We start from the raw sequence: 20,539 nt of genomic DNA, 5'->3' as shown, positions 1-20,539 counted from the left end.
TCAGAAGTCTTATTTGTGATTTTCTCAACCCACTTTATTTTTTTTGGGGGGGGGGGTTTGGGGTTGGGGTTGGGGTGGTGGTGTTGGAGGGGGACAGGGTGGAATTAATCTATCTGATTAAAATATAGGAGAAAATCCACCATGCTGTCTGTGAGGGGGGGGGGGTTGGGGGAGGGTGGGGTTGGCAAAGGGTAGGGTCTGTTCCTCGAATGTGCCGACAAGTTTAGACCCTTCATTGTTCCATTCCATTGGAAGAAAGCAGATCCTTTATCAGTCATTTGGTTTATGCAGCCTATTCAAGCAATGGTCTTTTTGTTGTTGTATTTTCTTTAAATGATTTTTAATAGTCCTAGATATATATATATAAATATATCTATATATACCTATATAGATATAGATACATACACGCACACGCACACAGATATAGTTCTATAGAAAAATATTTTCCACTCTTTTGTGTCCGAGCTACAGAATGGATGGAATGGGTGACTGGGGCCGCCTTAGGGGACATGGCGAGTTGAATGGTGAGGTGGCAGGAGACAATCGAAGCGCATTCCCACTCATACCAGTAATGTTGTTTAGGCTCCTCGACTTTTCATAACCTTGGGGTTTGAAAAAGAGAGAAGAAGGCAGTTTTTTCTTTTGTGTGCACATATACCAGAGAATGAATGAGCGATCCTGGACTCCGAGACGAGGCTTAACTCTCTGGGACACCAATGGTACACGGGGTGGGCCTGGGGTCTCTCCTGGGAGGACTGAAGATCAGACCCCGGGCTGCTGCTGTGTGAGACCCTGGGGGAAAATGATCGGGAGCTTAAAAAGAGATTTTTTTTTCCCCTTCTCTTTTGTCTGAGTGTGAGCTTCCTGATTTTTCTCTTTCCCAGATTTTAAAATATTGAAAAATTGGGGGGGCGGGGGGTGGAAACAGGCTGACAGAATTGTATCAGCCAATTGGGTAACTAATCTTTTTCGAACGTAGAACAGCACAGCACAAGCCCACAATGTTGTGCCGAACATGACACCAAGTTAAACTAATCCCTTCGACCTGCCCTTGCTCCCTATCCCTCTAGTTCCTGCACAATCATGCACTTATCTAAAAGTCCCTCAAACGCCCCTATCGTATCTGCCTCCACCACCCCTGACAGACACCTACCACTCTCTGTGTAAAAAAACGTGCCCCTCTCACCCTCCTTTGGACTTTCCCCCGTTCACCTTAAGTGCTCTGCCCCCTAGTATTAGACATTCCAACTCTGGCAAAACTCTGACTGTCAACCCTACCAACACCCCTCATCATTTTCTATAGACTTCTGCTTTCTAATTGGCGGAGAAGAAGGTCATGGGTCACGAGGTTGGCCAACCAATGGCTGGAGACTGGGGACAGTCAGGTGATGAAACCTCCTCGAATACATTTAATCAAAGCTGACAACTCTAACTCTGTCCCACAGACAAAATAAACTCTGTGTACATTAGGCCTCAATCCTTCACTGCTTGGTAGAGGCTTTCAGAACACATCTCTCTTCTGTTTTGGTGAAGTGTCTCCACTTTACTGGCTTTCCAACTGATTGTAAACACGAGGCCATTGCTACCCCCAAATCGGCAGGCATCCAACCCTATTCTCACCACCAAACCAGGTACAAAGCCCATTCCTGAAACCAATGTCCATTCACTCACTCACCCACTCACCACACAACTTTAAAAACAGCTGATTAACTGAAAGTCCCACTTAACAGTCAGACTGGTTGTTGACCTCACTGGGCTGAGTGGCTGTGGGGGTAGGGATCAAATGCTAGGAAGTCCAAAGCGTAATGACCTCAACGAGGTCCATGACATGGGTCTCTTGGAGTATGAGCTCCCTGATTGAGGTAATGATTGGCGTATGAGCTCCCTGATTGAGGTAATGATTGGCGTATGAGCTCCCTGATTGAGGTAACGATTGGAGTATGAGTTCCCTGATTAAGGTAATGTTTGGAGTATGAGCTCCCTGACTGAGGTAATGATTGGCATTTGAACTCCCTGATTGAGGTAATGATTGGAGTACAGCTCCCTGATTAAGGGAATGGTTGCCTGCCCAATACGGGAGTCTCACCAGCATCTAAATATGGGAATATTAGGGCTACTGACATTCCGGATTCCAACTTTGTATCTGATGCAGTTTGGGAGTGGAACAGAGTTTGTAAACATAGGAAATCTGGTGAAGGGACGCTCCAAAGATGTGTGGATTAAGATGATTGGCATTGTTAAATTACCTCTTAGTGTCAGTGGGGCTCAGCAGGGTAATTACATGGAGTTACAGAGTCTGGGCGGGATTGTTGTCAGTGCAGGCTCAATGGGCCGAATGGCCTCCTTCTACACTGTAGGGAATTCTATGGCACCGGTCTCTGAGGTGATATTTCACAAGGGTTTTAACTAAAGGCTACGAGCCATCTTGGTAGGACTGTGTTATGGAACTTCAGAGCTTTTAGAGAGAGGGGGAGAAAATTGGTTTAAGTCAGACCAGATAAACCAAAAGTGAATCCCGGTCACCATTCCTGGAGCAGCAATGTCTGCGCACTGAGGTGACACAAAAAATAAATGCAGTGGGTGGTATCTCCTAACAGAAATAATTAAACACTCGTGATCTTGTTTTAACAGAGTGAGAGAACTCTGGGGAACGGAACATTCTGCACTTATTTTAGTTACGACCACATCAAACAGTTCCATCGCAAAGAACTCTTTGGTTAAATTCAAGGCAAGTCTTCATCTCAACTGCCCTGTCAAGCACTCTCGGGTCAGGTGCACTGTGGATTGGAGGCAAGCAGGATAAAGTTCTGCCTGCCCCTTAAAGTACATTAAGTGGGTTAGGGAAAGTTCCTTTTTCATTACCCCCACTGAGCACTCCAAGGTCAAACTCACGCTATCACAACTGACACTAAATGTCCCTCAACTCCAACATCGGAGGGGTTGTGTCAGAGGGCACAATGTCAGGCTGAAGGGACGATCCTTTAAAACAGAGATGAGGAGGAATTTCTTCAGCCAGAGAGTGATGAATCTGTGCAACTCTTTGCCACAGAAGGCTGTGGAGGTCAGTTCACTGAGTGTCTTTAAGACAGAGATAGATGAGGTTCTTGATTAATAAGGGGATCAGGGGAAAAGGCAGGAGAATGGGGGTGAGAAATGTATTAGCTATGATTGAATGGTGGAACAGACTCAATGGGCCGAGTGGCCTAATCCTGCTCCTATGTCTTATGGGTACAACAATCGAGTTATTATAATGCCTTCTTGTACTCGTCCATCTTTGCAATGTCTCTTTGCAAGGCCCAATGTTAGTGGCAACTGTGCAGAATCAAACTAAGCCAAGATTGGCCCAAATCCAATCAATCTTAACATTCGTGAATCATTCATCCAATTTCTCCAGGCTGGATTCAGCCCAGATCCTGAAATGAAGGGACAGTGATTGTACCAACTAATAATCTCATCTCACCCACTACAGGAAAAAACACACATCCATCCTTGCGTGTATCAAGATTCTCTCTGAGCTAAGATAAAACATAACACTGCAATCCTAAACAGCTCTGACATAGGGTTCTACTGTCTTTCCACTGATGCTGTCAACCCTGCTGAGATTTTCCAACATTTTCTCTTTTTGGTTCAGTTTGAGCTATCTTTGGGAGAGATATCTGAAAGGTGAATCCTATACTGATTCCGGGACGATCTCTCCTATGAGAGGGTGGACGCCTCCTGTAAGTTTCTACCCTGTGTCTCTCGGGCGGACTGCGCCTTGGCGCCCTGCGCCCTGCTGAACATGCGACAATGGCCGTGCGAGGCCACGTCTTGGCAGAGGGGCAAAAGTAGAGGTCACCCTCACTGGGCCCATCTGCCCCCCTGGCCGAACCTTGCAACTGAAGATGCCACCCCAGGCCTTTGACCCGAAAGGGGCCTCCTTTTGAGATGTGATACGAAACGGAGAAGGAGACTTGTACCAGGGAGTTAAGGTGTCTCAGAGTCAGAGTCACAGCACCATCAATGATCTTCATTCCATGCATGCATGCTTACATAACAGCTCTGCGTTTCCTCCGACACAGAAAAGGCATAGACACATGAACAACTAACTTCTGGTAAAACTCAAGCATTTTTTTTGTGTTAAACACCTTGTGATTCCATTTTCTTAGTGTTCCCTCCACTCAGTTAGACGGTCCCATCCTTTTCTGCTAAAGTGGTCTCCAGTCTCCCCACAACTCCCCTCTCCCCCTCGCCCCCCCCCCCCCACCCCCACCCCCACCCCGGCTGATCATCCATCCAGGACATCTGAGGACTGAAGGGTTCCCTCCGCCCACGGAGAACAGTCAACGTTATCTGAGGAGAAAGCGTGGACACGGACGTATCTCGAGTCAGGGTAGGAAACTATTTCTCCGGGATGGACCTCCCCCCACACCATGGCGTTTCCCCAAGAAAAACCCATTCAACGTGATTCATTCTCTGTCCATCAAGCCTCTGAGCCCTCTCCGGGGTGTCCTACCTCTGGGGGAGGGGGAGGGGATGTGGGGGGAGGGGTGGCGTACCAACTATAACACCCGGTCCTGAGACATCCCCGCCATTGACCTGTGACCCTGAACCCACTGGGCAATCCCTCAGCCTGTTTCTGGCGACAGATTCCATTCGTGTACCGCGTGGGAACCCAGTTAGTTAAAAGAAAAACCGGCAAAACAATAATGAGAATAGCATCATCCAGCCAGGAGTGGCACAGATGGGGAGGGTGGTGATGCCAATGGTCAGCCGCTGATGAGATGCTGGCAATGGTGCATGACGGGAATCATCAGGAGAGCAGTTCATGCAACGGAATTACTTTGACGAGACAGAGTGGTTTGGCGGGGGTGGGGGGGGGAGGACAATTCTGAAAGCGGAGGAATAATTAACGCAAGCCTCGCCTCCACCAATCAGGGAGCTGCAACGCTGAAGGCCGTCCGCTAAGTCTGCAACCTTAACCGCTTTGCCATCCTTACTGGATGGCGCTAAAGGCAGGGAATCCTCACAGGGTCCACCAACGCCTCTACTTTCTCAGGAGGCTAAGGAAATTCAGCTATGACTCTCACCAATTTTTACAGATGCAGCAGACAAAGCATTCTTTCCAGTTGTATCACAGCTTGGTACGACTCCTGCTCTGACTAAGACCACAAGAAACTACAAAGGGTCGTGAACGCAGCCCAGTCCATCATTCAAACCAGTCTCCCAACCATTGACTCTGTCCACACTTCCCGCTGCCTTGGCAAAGCAGCCAACATAATTAAGGACCCCACGCACCCCGGACATTCTCTCTTCCACCCTCTCCCATCGGGAAAAAGATACAAAAGTCTGAGGTCACGTACCAACCGACTCAAGAACAGCTTCTTCCCTGCTGCCATCAGACTTCTGAATGGACCTATCATACATTAAGTTGATCATTCTCTACGCTGTAACTATGGTTGTAACATTATATTCTGCACCCTGTCCTTTCCTTCTCCCCTATGTATTCTATGAATGGTATGTTTCGAATAATAGTATCAGAGAATCCCTACAGTGCAGAAAGAGGCCATTAGGCCCAGCGGGCCTACACGGACAACAATCCCACCTAGGCCCTATCCCTATCCCACCTATTTACCCTGCTACTTTCCCTGACTCTAAGGGGCAATTTAGCGTGGTCAATCAACCTAACCCACACATCTTTGGACTGTGGGAGGAAACCAGAGTACCTGGAGGAAACCCACGCAGACACGGGGAGAATGTGCAAACTCCACACAGACGGTGACCCAAGCCGGGAATCGAACCCGAGTCCCAGGCGCTGGGATGCAGCAGTTCTAACCACTGTGCCACCCTTTATGGCTCACAAGAAACAATACTTTTCACTGTATGCCAATGCACGTGACAAAATAAATCGTGAATGGTAGGACTGAAGAGACTGGATCGACTGGGCTTGTACTCACTGGAACTGAGAAGAAATGAGAGGGGCTCTCATAGAAACATACAAAATCCTGATGGGACTGGACAGGCTGGATGCTGGAAGAATGTTCCCAATGTTGGAAAAATCCAGAACTAGGGATCACCCAACAACCTGTCCTAACTCCCCATGCCGACACTATAATTAAGAAAGCCTCTACTTTCCCAGAAAACTTAGGAAATTCGGCACGTCAGCTACGACTCTCATCAACTTTTACAGATGCAGCATAGAAAGCATTCTTTCTGCTTGTATCACAGCTTGGTATGGGCTCCTGCTCTGCCCAAGTCCCACAAGAAACTACAAAAGTCCGTGAATGTAGCCCAATCCATTACGCAAACCAGCCTCCCATCCATTGACTCTGTCTACACTTCCCACTGCCTCGGCAAAGCAGCCAGCATAATTAAGGACCCCACGCACCCCGGACATTCTCTCTTCCACCATCTTCCGTCGGGAAAAAGATACAAAAGTCTGAGGTCACGTACCGACCGACTCAAGAGCAGCTTCTTCCCTGCTGCTGTTACACTTTTGAATGGACCTACCTCGCATTAAGTTGATCTTTCTCTATAACCTAGCTATGACTGTAACACTACATTCTGCATTCTTTCCTTTCCCTCTCTATGAATGGTATGCTTTATCTGTATCGCACGCAAGAAACAATACTTTTCACTGTATCCCAATATATGTGACAATAATAAATCAGCAGTTTAAAAATACATTCAAAAGCCATTCAGGACTGAGAATTTCTTCACTCGGAGAGTTGTGGAATTCAGGAAGCTGTTGGGGCCAGTTTGTTAGGTATGTTCAAGAGGAAGCTGGAAGTGGCCCTTGGGGCTAAAGGGATCAAAGGGTCATGGAGAGAAATGGGAGTGGGATACTGATGCTCGAAGGGCTGAATGGCCTATTCCCGCATCGATATTCTATGTTTCTAAACAAATAAATAAATCACAAAGAACACCCACCAGCCAAACAAAACAAAGCAGCAAATGTCACATTGGACACAACCTGCAGCCCATTCTGAGGACAACTTGCCACCACGCTTTCCAATGATGGGTGCTTGACTACCGGTTAATTCCTCCATAACAGATGAGAGTGTCCTTGTGCATCACAACCAGCCTACTCACCACGACCCGTTAATTACAAAGGTTAAATGGTTCTTCTCGACATCTCACTGTTCCCAGGACGCTGGCGAGGAGGCTGCGATGGACGGGATGTAAATCGACTGGGTCTTAGGGCGCCGCTAGAGTTAGAATTAACATCTTAGACTGGAGGTCATCTTGGGAGAGAGGCACTGGGCAGCGCTACCAATCTAAATGATAATGTGCGGTAATATTCTATTCGCTTTCTCTTAGAGATTTTTAGCTTTTTGGTTACACGTCACTGATTTAACAGTTGGGTCCCGGGTCTGAAACTTTCAACCTCTACACTCTTCGGAACGAACGAAGCTCTCGAGTTTTGGTGGGGTAGAGGTAAGGCCACAGGTTTAGCAATTCAGTGGAATTCTGAGAGACAGGGCTCAAATCCCACCCCAGCAACTGAAGGAATTTGCATTCAACGAATGAAAATTTTGCCCCACGGACCCGGGATCGATTCCCGGCTTGGGTCACTGTCTATGTGGGGTTTGCACGTTACATAGAAACGTAGAACAGTGCAGGCCCTTCGGCCCTCAATGTTGTGCCGAGCTATGTCCAAATCCAAGATCAAGCTATCCCACTCCCTATCATTCTGGTACGTTCTCCCCATGTCTGCGTGGGTTTCCTCCGGGTGCTCCAGTTTCCTCCCACAGTCCAAAGATGCGCAGGTTAGGGTGGATTGGCCATGCTAAATTGTTCCTTAGTGTCAGGGGGATTAGCAGGGTAAATGCATAGGGTTATGGGAATAGGGCCTGGGTGGGATTGTGGTCGGTGCAGACTCGATGGGCCGAATGGCCTCCTTCTGCACTGTAAGATTCTATGATTCTATGCGTCAAGGTCTGGGCCGGATGCCTGTGGCCGTTTACGCCGGCGGGATTCTCCATTCCCACCAGCAGCGTATCCCACACCTGCGGGTTTCCCCACCAGTGTGGGGTGACATCAACAGGAATTCCCATTGACACAGCGACCCAGAGAATCCCACCACTCGCAAACAGCACGCCACCTCCCACCAGTGAGAAATACGCAGCAGGAAGGCCAGACAATCCCACCCCTGAAATATATACGGATTTCAATCCTTTTTTTTATTGATTCATGGGACATGGGCATCGCTGGTTGGGCCAACATTTATTGCCTATCCCTAGCTGTCTGAGGGCAGTTGAGAGTCAGCCACATTGCTGCGGCTCCGGAGTCACATGTAGGCCAGACCGGGTAAGGACGGCAGATTTCCTTCCTTAAAGGAACATTGGTGAACCAGATGGGTTTTTCCAACAATTGACAATGGATTCATGGTCATCAGTAGATTCTTAATTCCAGATATATTTTATTGAATTCAAATTCCACCATCTGCCGTGGTGAGATTCGAACCCGGGTCCCCAGAACATTAGCTGAGTTTCTGGATTAATAGTCTAGTGATAATACCACTAGGCCATCGCCTCCCCACCTCTATCTAATAACTATCAGAATTTGTAATGATTGCTACAACCATGGGGCACCATTTCACACACAAAACTTGACAATTCAATGGCCATATTCAGGGATACAAGCAAACTTGTGTCCAATTAAAGTTGGCTAACAAAACTGACGTGTTTCAGGTTATGAAGGTTTTGCTCCTTCAGTTTTCAATATGCAAGTTCTGGTCACCTCTCAAAGCTGAGGCATTCCTCCTTCATTATCAATAAGTGACTCCAAAATATGGTTCACCTTTCAAGCAAGCTCCCTCTCCAACAACCAGTGTAATAAGAACATAAGAACTAGGAGCAGGTCTTGGCCATCTGGCCCCTCGAGCCTGCTCCGCCATTCAATAGGATCATAGCTGATCTTTTTGTGGACTCAGCTCCACTTACCCCCCCACCCCCCCTGCTCACCATAACCCTTAATTCCTTTACTGTTCAAAAATGTATCTATCCTTGCCTTAAAAACATTCAGTGAGGTAGCCTCAACTGCTTCACCGGGCAGGGAATTCCACAGATTCACAAGTCTTTGGGTGAAGAAGTTCCTCCTCAACTCAGTCCTAAATCTGTTCCCCCTTATTTTGAGGCCATGCCCCCCAGTTCTAGTTTCACCCGCCAGTGGAAACAACTTCTCTGCTTCTGTCTTATCTATTCCCTTCATAATCTTATATGTTTTTATAAGATCTCCACTCATTCTTCTGAGTTCCAATGAGTATAGCCCCAGTCTACTCAGTCTCTCCTCATAAGCCAACCCTCTCAACTCCGGAATCAACCTAGTGAATCTCCTCTGCACCCGCCCCCACCCCCTGCCAGTAAATCCTTTCTCAAGTAAGGAGTGTGCCAGTGTTGGGTTACTCTCTCCCAGCACAGGAGAGTTCTTGGGTCAAAGCAGCACCAAAAACTTTTTACTGTGCCCAGCGATGCTGGGAGATCACTTCAAAATATCAATTACAATCTGAATTCAGTCTAGCTCTTCAATTCAGACAGGCAGGAAAACATCGTGACACACTCCAGTGTGGTGGAACAAGAGAGGTCCTTCACTTGATTCAGGCAAGATAATGCAGCTCCTCTTAAGTGTTGCTTTTGAACAAATACAAAGCACCCTTTCAGCTTCCTTCCAACACTTCAAGCCACTTATATCTCCCTCCATGCCACCTGCTACCATGGCAATTCGAGTAGAGACAGGTGACTGTTGTAACCACTGTATCGCTAGCAACAGAGTGAGGATACCACATCCCAGTCACCGTATGCCTAAAACAGGGCCTTTGCCACCCATGAAAATGCGACAAGTTCCCAACTGAGATATACCAGTTTCAATCCCCAATTGTTGACCTCTTCCTGCACTTTGGGATGTTGGCATTTATGGCAAAGGGGCTGGAGTATATGAGTAGAGAAGTGTTGTTGCAATTGTATCGGGTGTTGGTGAGACCACATCTGGAGTATTGGGTCCAGTTTTGGTCTCCTCATTTGAGGAAGGATGTGGTGGCATTGGAGGCAGCTCAGAGGAGGTTCACCAGATTGATTCCGGGGATGAAAGGGTTGAGGAGAGATTAATCAGTTTGGGCTTGTACTCGCTGGAGTTTAGGATGAGAGGGAATCTGTTTGAGGGATATAAAATACTAAAAGGGATTGGTAAAATAAATGTAGATCAAATGTTTCCTCTTAGAACACAGAAAAACATAAAAAAACTACAGCACAAACAGGCCCTTCGGCCCACAGTTGCGCCGAACATATCCCTACCTACTCTAGGCTTACCTATAACCCTGTATCTTACCAAGTTCCAAGTGTCTTAAATGACCTTATTGAATCTAACTCCACCACCACTGCCAGCAGTTGATTCCACTCACCCACCACCCTCTGAGTGAAAACCTTACCCCTGATATCTCCTCTGTACCTACTCCCCAGCACCCTAAACCTGTGTCCTCTTGTGGCAGCCATTTCAGCCCTGGGAAAAAGCCTCTGAGAATCCATTCAATCAATACCTCTCAACATCTTATACACCTCTATCAGGTCACTTCTCATCCTTCGTCTCTCTAAGGAGAAAAGACCGAACTCTCTCAACCTATCCTCATAAGGCATGCCACCCAATCCAGGCAACATCCTTGTAAATCTCCTCTACACCCTTTCGATGGCTTCCACATCCTTCCTGTAATGAGGCGACCAGAACTGAGCACAGTGCTCCAAGTGGGGTCTGACCAGGGTCTTATAGTCTGTGCAGCATTATCTCCTGACTCCTAAACTCAATTCTTCAATTGCTGAAGGCCAGTACACCATACACCTTCTTAACAACATCCCCTACCTGCGAAGCTGCTTTGAGAGTCCTATGAACCCAGACCCCAAGATCCTTCTGATCTTCCACACTGCCAAGAGTCTTACCCCTAATATTATATTCTGTCTTGTGGGGCAATCTCGCAGAAGAGGTCACAGGGATAGATTGAGAGGCGATAGATTTAAAACTGAGATGAGGGGGAACTGCTTCTCACAGAGGGAGGTGAATTCGTGGAACTCGCTGTCCCATAGCGCGGTGGAGTCTGAATCATTGAATGGTTTCAAGAAGGAGATGGATATATTTCTAACAAAGAAAGGATAAGGGGATATGGGGAACAGTTGGGGAGGTGGATCAGGGAGAGATCAGCCATGATCTGATTGAATGATGGGGCAGGTTCGACAGGCTGCATTCTGCTCCTAATTCCTATTTTTTTTTAACTTCTTAAAATGAGAGGCATTGAGCTCGGAGGTTTTCCAGCATCTAGTGGCATGAGGGAGACAAAGTATCGCTTCCAATTTCCTGAGAACAGGTCGCTAGCCTGTCTCCCAGAACTTTCTCTGCTCTCAGGAGGGCATTTTGGGCAGCACAGTGAGTTAGCGCTGCTGCCTCACAGAGCCAGGGACCCAGGTTCAATTCCCAGTTTGGGTCACTGTCTGTGTGGAGTTCGCATGTTCTCCCCGTGTCTGCGCGGGTTTCCTCCGGTGCTCTGGTTTCCTCCCACAGTCCAAAGATGTGCGGATTGCGGGGGGAATTGTCCATGCTAAATTGCTCCTTAGTGTCCAAAGATTCAGGGGATTAGTGGGTAAATACATGGGGTTATGGGGATAGGGCAGAGGGTGGGGTGGGCCTGGGTAAGATGCTGGGTTGTTGCAGACTCAATGGGTTGAATGGCCTCCTTCTGCACTACAGAGATTCTATGTTTCATGGTCATCAGTAGACTTTTAATGGCCTAGTGGTATTATCGCTAGACTATTAATCCAGAAACTCAACTAAATATTCTGGGGACCCAGGATCGAATCCCAGCAAGGCAGATGGTGGAATTTGAATTCAATATCAAAAAATCTGGAATTAAGAATCTACTGATGACCATGAAACCATTCTCGATTGTCGGAAAAACCCATCTGGTTCAGTAACGTCCTTTAGGGAAGGAAATCTGCCGTCCTTACCTGGTCTGGCCTACATGTGACTCCAGAGCCACAGCAATGTGGTTGACTCTGAAATGCCCTTTGGTAACTAAGGAAGGGCAACAAATGTGGCCAACCAGCAACGCCCTTGTCCCATGAATGACTCGGTCTACACTTCCTGCTGCCTTGGCAAAGCAGCCAGTATAATTGGGCGGCACGGTGGCACAGTGGTTAGCACCGCTGCCTCACAGCACCAGGGACCCGGGTTCAATTCTGGACTTGGGTCACTGTCTGCGAGTTCTCCCCATGTCTGCGTGGGTTTCCTCTGGCTGGTCTGGTTTCCTCCCACAGTCCAACGAGGTGCAGGTTGGGTCGATTGGCTATTGTAAATTGCCTCTTAGTGTCAGGGGAGTAGCAAGGTATGTACGTGGGGTTACAGGGATAGGGCCTGGATGGGATTGTTGTCAGTGCTCGATGAGCCGAATGGCCTCTTTCTGCATTGTAGGCAGTCTACGATTCCTCACGCACCCTGGACTTTCTCTCTTCCACCTTCTTCGATCAGGAAAAAGATACAAAAGTCTGAGGTCACACACCAACCGGCTCAAGAACAGCTTCTTCCCTGCTGCTGTCAGACTTTTGAATGGACCTACCTCGCATTAAGTTGATCTTTCTCTACACCCTAGCTATGACTGTAAGACTACATTCTGCACTCTCTCCTTTCCATTCTCTGTGAACAGTATGCTTTGGATAGCGTGCAAGAAGCAATACTTTTGTACTAACATGTGACAATAATAAATCAAATCAAATTGAATGAGAAAAAGGATGAGTTTGATTTGAGGTACAGATTGGCCCAAGATCTGATTAAAAATAAATAGCAGAACAAGCTGGAAGGGCTGATTGGCCTCCTCCTGTTCCCAATTCACAGAGGGAGCCATTAATGACATTTTCTGCTGCAAAAATTAGACACAAACCTTACTTCCAGCAAGAGAGTTTGTAATTAATTGGACCACTGCTCTGCCAAAAAAATTACTTCAGGAGAGAAATCGCTCTAAATTATTGCGGCTCGTAGATTATCTGAGGAGAATAAGGTGAATAACATTGTCTCTGAAGGACTCGTTGAGGTTCAAAACATTATCATTGACGATGTGCCTTACAAGATGATCTGAAGCGCTGTTTAGTCACATGAAAGAACAAGATATGTAGGCGCTGACAGCAGAGAGCAAGAAGCCAGGTTGCCTGGAGCTCGTCACGAGTCAGCTGATGTAATCCTCTTATCCTTAAAAGTCAACGCTACTTGATATCTGGCTGACCTGTTCCACCTCGGAATGGCTGCAGCACAAGGCAAGGCCATTCGGCCTGGCGTGTGGGTGCCAGCCCTCTGAACAAGCAATGCATCTTCTACCACTTCCCCTCCCCATCACCTCCCCACACCCGTCACATTCTTCCTTTTTGGATAAAAATCCAATTTCCTCTTGAATCCGCCTCTACCACTCTCTCAGGTAGCGCGTTCCAGATCCTAACAATTCACTGTGTGAAAACATTACTCTTCACTGCTACTTTTACCGACTATCTTCATTCTGTACCCTCTCATTCTCAATCATCCCACCGTTTGAAAGGATTTTCCATTTACTCAGGCCACACCCACATCATCTTGAATATCTCTATCAAAACTCCTCTCCACCAAGAAACATTGTCCCAACTTCTCCAATTTATCCCTGTAATTGAAGTCTCTCAGCACGGGGTTAGATACAGAGTAAAGCTCCCTCTACACTGTCCCCATCAAACACTCCCAGGACAGGTACAGCAGGGGGTTAGATACAGAGTAAAGCTCCCTCTACACTGTCCCCCATCAAACACTCCCAACACAGGTACAGCACAGGGTTAGATACAGAGTAAAGCTCCCTCTACACTGTCCCCATCAAACACTCCCAGGACAGATACAGCATGGGGTTAGATACAGAGTAAAGCTCTCTCTACACTTCCCCATCAAACACTCCCAGGACAGGTACAGCACAGGGTTAGATACAGAGTAAAGCTCCCTCTACACTGTCCCCCATCAAATACTTCCAGGACAGGTACAGCACGGGGTTAGATACAGAGTAAAGCTCCCTCTACACTGTCCCCCATCAAACACTTCCAGGACAGGTACAGCACAGGGTTAGATAGAGAGTAAAGCTCCCTCTACACTGTCCCCATCAAACACTCCCAGGACAGGTATAGCACGGGATTAGATACAGAGTAAAGCTCCCTCTACACTGTCCCCCCATCAAACACTCCCAGGACAGGTACAGCACGGGGTTAGATACAGAGTAAAGCTCCCTCTACACTATCCCCATCAAACACTCCCAGCTCAGGTATAGCACAGGGTTAGATACGGAGTAAAGCTCCCTCTGCACTGCCCCCATCAAACACTGCCAGGACAGATACAGCACAGGGTTAGATACAGAGTAAAGCTCCCTCTACACTGTCCCCATCAAACACTCCCAGGACAGGTACAGCACGGGGTTAGATACAGAGTAAAGCTCCCTCTACACTGTCCCCCATCAAACACTCCCAGGACAGGGACAGCACGGGGTTAGATACAGAGTAAAGCTCCCTCTACACTGTCCCCCATCAAACACTCCCAGGACAGGGACAGCACGGGGTTAGATACAGAGTAAAGCTCCCTCTACACTGTCCCCATCAAACACTCCCAGGACAGGTACAGCACGGGGTTAGATACAGAGTAAAGCTCCCTCTACACTGTCCCCCATCAAACACTCCCAGGACAGGTACAGCACGGGGTTAGATACAGAGTAAAGCTCCCTCTACACTGTCCCCATCAAACACTCCCAGGACAGGTATAGCACGGGGTTAGATACAGAGTAAAGCTCCCTCTACACTGTCCCCCATCAAATACTCCCAGGACAGGTACAGCACGGGGTTAGATACAGAGTAAAGCTCCCTCTACACTGTCCCCATCAAACACTCCCAGGACAGGTATAGCACGGGGTTAGATACAGAGTAAAGCTCCCTCTACACTGTCCCCCATCAAACACTCCCAGGACAGGGACAGCACGGGGTTAGATACAGAGTACATATCTGAAATATGGAATATGATGTCATGGACTCATATTATGATACATCGTCACATGGAGATTAAACTGTCTGTGTGAAGTTTGCACCTTCACCCTGTGTCTGTGTGGGGTGGGTTTCCTCCAGGTGCTCTGGTTTCCTCCCACAGACCCCGGCTGTGTAGGTTGGGTGGGTTGGCCATGGTAAATGTGCGGGGTTACAGGGATGGGGTAGAGGGGTGGACCTGGGTAGAATGTTGTGCCGGAGAGTCGCTGCAGACTCGACTGGCCGCTCCCTCAGCCCAGAATACCAACCCTGCAGCTTCCAGGAAGATAATAGCATCTAACAATTTATATGGGTCGTAATAATTAATTCAGATTTTAATTTGCGTTCTAATTGCTTTTCCTAAATGAGATCTTGCCTCAGTTTGACAGGTCCTGGGCATTCATCTTAATTGGTCATTACCGAACCAATTGGAAACAGGATCGTTGATGGTGTGACATCTTTCGCAACAACCCCACTCCCCTCTGCAACATCCCCCCTTGAAATTTAGAATTCACAAGTTTTTACAGAAGAATTTACAAAAGAAATATTAACTTTGAGTCAAAGATGTCTACTGCACAGAAAAAAGGCCATTCGGCCCATCAAAGAAAAACCACCCAATTATTCTAACCCCATTAACTTGGTCCGTAGCCTTGGCATCGTAAGTGCACATCTAAATATTTCTTCAATGTTGTGAGGGTCTCTGCCTCCATCACCCTTTCAGGCAGTGAGTTCCAAACTCCCACCACCCTCTGGGTGAAGAAGCTTTTCCTCACATCCCCTCCAAACTTCCTGTCCCTTAGCTTAAAACTATGCCCCTAGTCATTGATCCCTCCACCAAAGAGAAAAGTTTCTTCCCGTCTCCTCTATGCCCCTCATAATTTTATACATCCCAACATATCACCGCCCAGGCCCCCACTGCTCCTAGGCTCGCTGTCTGTGCGGAGTCTGTACGTTCTCCCCGTGTCTGCGTGGGTTTCCCCCGGGAGCTCTGGTTTCCCCCCATAGTCCAAAGACGTGTGACATACGTGGGCTGATAAAGCTAAATTGCCCCTTAGTGTCAGGGGGACCAGCAAGGGTAAACACATAGGGTTATGGAGGCAGGGCCTGGGTGGGATTGTGGTCAGTGCAGGCTCAATGGGCCGAATGGCCTCCTTCCGCAGTGTAGGATTCTATGATTCTAAACAATCTACCCAATCTCTCTTCATAACTAAAGACTCAAGAACAGCTTCTCCCCTGCTGCTGTCAGACTTTTGGATGGACTTCCCTCGCATTAAGTTGATCTTTCTCTCCACCCTCGCTGTGACTGTAACACTACATTCTGCACTCTCTCCTTTCCTTCTCTATGAACAGTATGCTTTGTCTGCATAGCACGCAAGAAACAATACTTTTCACTGTGTGTTAATACATGTGACAGTAATAAATCAAAGCACTCCAGCCAGGCAACATCCTGGCAGATCTCCTCTCCACCCTTCCCAGTGCTGTCACCTCCCTCCTATCATGTGGATTAGACAACTGCACACAATTCTCTCGCTGTGGCCTAACCAACATTTTATACAGTTCCAGCATAACCTCCCTGCTCTTTATCTGTATGCCTCAGCTAATAAATGCAAGTATAACGTATGCTTTCTTAACCACGTTACCCACCTTCCTGCTACCTTAAGGGTCCCAGTGTACATACACACCAAGGTCTCTCTGATCCTTGGTGCTTTCCAAGGTCCTGCCATTCATCATAGAACCCTACAGTGCAGAAAGAGGCCCTTTGGCCCATCGAGTCTGCACCGAACACAATCCCACCCAGGCCCTAGCCCCATATCCCTACATATTATACCCACTAATCCCTCTAACCTCTGCTACCCTGGACACTAAGGGGCAATTTCTTAGCATGGCCAATCAACCTAACCCACACATCTTTGGACTGTGGGAGGAAAGCCACACAGACACGAGGAGAATGTGCAAACTCCACACAGACAGTGACCCGAGCCGGGAATCGAACCCAGGACCCTGGAGCTGTGAAGCAGCGATGCTAACCACTGTGCTAACGTACCGCCCAAGTCACGTAGTCTCTTGCTTATCCTGCCCAAGTACATCACCCCACACTTATCCGTACTGAATGCCATTTGTCAATGATTAGCCGATCTGATCAGCCTGTCTAGATCCTCCTGTATTCTAAGGCTACACTCTTTACCACCCTACCAATTTTCATAACATCCCTAAACTTACTGATCAACCCTCCTAAGTGTAAGTCATTTATAAAACCACAAACAGCAAGGGCCCCAGCACTGGGGGGTCCCACTGGACACATCCTTTCAGTCTGAGGTACACCCCTCGGCCATCACCCTCTGCTTCCTGTCAATTCTGGATCCAATTTCCTTGGATGCCATGGGCTCTTACCTTCAGTTTCCCACGTGGGGCCTTGTCAAAAGCCTTGCTCAAGTCCAAGGAGGTCATGTCAAATGCATCACCCTCACCTGGTCACCTCTTTGAAACATTCAATCAAGTTGGTCAGACAAGACCCTACCTTATCAAAAACACACTGACTGTTCTCGATGAATGCCTGCCTCTCCAAATGCAGACTAACTCAAAGGGACGTTCTCCTGATCCACGCTCACCTTCTACAACTGCTGGGGAGACACACATCGGCCTCACAGTTCCAACGGGATAAACACAGGGATTTAAAAAAAAAGACCTTTTCGTCAAAGCTTTTCATCTTGTACTCATCAGGACGGTTCGCGAGAATACCAAATGTCAAAGCAACAGCACTTCATACCGTTTGAGAAGGGAGTGCCAATTGGTTGGCAAGCAGATTCTGATTGGCAGAGGCGTTGCCATGGAGCATGCAGCAGTGCAGATGGGATTATCCCTGCGGTCAAAGGTGACAGCAAGGATATTTGTGATGTCCGCGATGCCCTACGTGGTTGAGTGGCCTACTGAAACTCAGTGCGTGCCGCTCGAAAAGTAACCAGTTGAGTGAGAGGCCAGGAGGTTCCTCCCTCCCTCTGCAAAGGTCAAGCTTAGATGCCAAGATGTTTGGAACTCCAAGTTGAGTGGGGGGGGGGGGGGGGGGGCGGCAGGGGGGTTGCGGTGGTGATGGGCCAGGGGACAGTTAAGCTTTCTGGTTTGGTATCCAACAGCAGCGGGGAGGGGGAGGGGGGGAGAAAAAATACAGAATGTCGGCTCAGGGTACTAAAGGGGTCTCTGGAATCTGCTCTGCGAGGGGGAACCTAATTCAATCTCCGAATTCTCCTGAGTAACATGCTGTTATACCCATTGCTGTTTGCCAATTGACCATGACTATTTTGGTTCTTCTAGTCATCAAGCTTCTTCCCGGTGACCGTTCAAACAGACATTCCCTCTCCCCGCTCCACTTCCCTCTCTCCCTGTCCCCTCCCCACCACCACCCCCACCGCTCCCCCCCCACCCCCCCCCCCCCCCCCTCCCCCCCCACCAAAATCCAAGGAATGGGACAAGTCGAACACATCGAAAACAAGAAGCCGTGGATGATTATGTGATGCACAGGGGTCGGGGAAGTGGGTGGATAAAGCCTTCATTCTGGCTCACGTGCTGATGGCCTAAACCTCTCTTGCTCATCTTTGTTATTTAACCTCCGTTACAGGGGTCCTCTGCGATGATCCCGGGGTGAAGGTCCCCCGTCGCACCTCCATCCAGTTCCCCCCCCCCCACCCTCCCCCCACCACCCCTCCCCCAACCTTTAAGCATCTTAACAACATCCTGTATTGTTTCATTTACCGATTGGTGTTAAGTATCAAATCCTTCCTCGCACGCTCAAAAGAGAAATCCAAGTGTTATATTATCCCCTGGACAAGGTCCCCCAGCGAGTTTCTGAGGGTTCGATTGGCTACTAACGTTGCGCTAATCTTATTTTAAGAAATTGCGTATTAATTTCAGCCTGGCATCACTGCCAGTTGTGGCTTGAGTTTCACAGATCAGAGATCTCGGATGCTGAAATTGAGTGATACGGTGGCTCGTGGCCAACGGTTTGGGCTGGAGTTCAGGTTTCAATAACACTAGGCATTCGTGGTGAGATTCAGCAGATTAACCAGAGAGCTGACCAGGAATCAGCTATCCTTTCCTCTCGCTTATTTCTGGTGAGGTGGGCCAAGATTCACTGCCCGTCCCGAGTTACCCATCCAGATGTGAAGTGGGTCACTTCAGAGGATGGGAGGGGCAGTTGTGGGGAGAGGGCGGGAAAGTGGAACTGATCCGCTTCAGATCAGCCATGATCTTATTGAATGGCGGGGCAGGCTCGAAGGGCTAGATGGCCTACTCCTGCTCCTATTTCTTATGTTCTTATGTTAACAGGCTATCAGCTTCCTTTTTCTGGGGGGGCTGGAGTCACGTGTAGACTGAGTTTGGGACGGCTGATTCCCTTCCCTAAAGGGCTGGGAGTGAACCATTCTTTTTTCGTTATATTTGTTCACGGGATGTGTGCATCGCTGGCTGGGCCAGCATTTGTCGTCCATCCCTGAGGGCAGTCAACCACATTGCCTATGGCCTCTGGAGTCACATGTAGGCCAGGCCGGGTAAGGACGGCAGATTTCCCTCTCTACAGGACATTAGTGAACCAGATGGGTTATTTTGTTATTCATCCCTGGGACATGGGCATCGCTGGCTGGGCCAGCATTTATTGCCCATCCCTACTTGCCCTTGGAGGGGAGCTGAGAGTCAACCACGTTGCTGTGGCTTTGGAGTCACGTATAGGCCAGGCCGGGTAAGGACAGCAGATTTCCTTCCCTAAAGAGGACATTAGCAAACCAGATAGGTTTTTACAATAATCAACAATGGTTTCGTGGCCATCATTAGACACTTAATTCCAGATTTTTTTTTTAATTAAATTTAAATTTCACCATCTGCCATGGTGGGATTCGAACCCGGTCCCCAGAACATTATCCTGGGTCCCTGGATTTTGGGTTGGCTCTTTAATGACAATCCTACAGCTTTACCTTTGCCATAGGGGGGTGGCACGGTGGCACACTGCTGCCTCACAGCACCAGGGACCTGGGTTCAGTTCCCGACTTGGGTCACTGTCTGTGCGGAGTCTGCACATTCTCCCCGTGTCTGCGTGGGTATCCTCTGGGCGCTCCGGTTTCCTCCCACAGCCTGAAAGACGTGCTGGTTAGGGTGCATCGGCCGGGCTAAATTCCCCCTCAGTGTACCCGAACAGGGGCCAGAGTATGGCTACTAGGGGATTTTCACGGTAGCTTCATTGCAGTGTTAATGTTAGCCAACTTGATAAATAAACTTTACAGATTTGAAATGCTGGATTTTTCTGTCCGAAACTCGATTCGAGTTGGGCGGGGAGAATTTTGAGTTTGCGCTCTCTGGATTATCTGTAAACGTAACCACCAAACCTTCAGAACTCTGCTTCGCTGAGAGACAATCCTGAGAGAATAAGAAATGAGAAATAATCCCAGTGTGGATCAGCTGGAGGACCCCACGGAGGTTAACCAAAGGATCCCATTGCATTCCCCGTCCGTTCCCCTCCCACCGATCTGTAT

At 48.2% G+C, this 20,539-nt stretch overlaps 1 protein-coding gene across 2 annotated transcripts in view; it reads right to left on the bottom strand.

The window, feature by feature from the left end:
- Positions 1 to 226: 226 nt before the first annotated feature.
- LOC145361481 (voltage-gated potassium channel KCNC1-like) overlaps positions 227 to 20,539 on the bottom strand; it is a 57,938-nt gene continuing 37,625 nt past the window's right edge. Inside the window, exon 4 of one of the 2 annotated variants that reach the window (XM_080217290.1) lies at positions 227 to 602. In XM_080217290.1, the coding sequence (XP_080073416.1) occupies positions 466 to 602 (137 nt within the window). In that variant the 3' untranslated portion in view covers positions 227 to 465. The remainder of the gene's footprint in view (positions 603 to 20,539) is intronic. The other variant, XM_080217291.1, reaches the window with a different exon arrangement.

Source organism: Carcharhinus amblyrhynchos, chromosome 35 (assembly GCF_965287045.1).
Source record: "Carcharhinus amblyrhynchos chromosome 35, sCarAmb.v2.hapA, whole genome shotgun sequence".
NCBI lineage: Eukaryota > Metazoa > Chordata > Chondrichthyes > Carcharhiniformes > Carcharhinidae > Carcharhinus > Carcharhinus amblyrhynchos.
The sequence above is the reverse complement of the archived record's forward strand: the minus strand, read 5'-3'. Positions and strand labels throughout refer to the sequence as shown.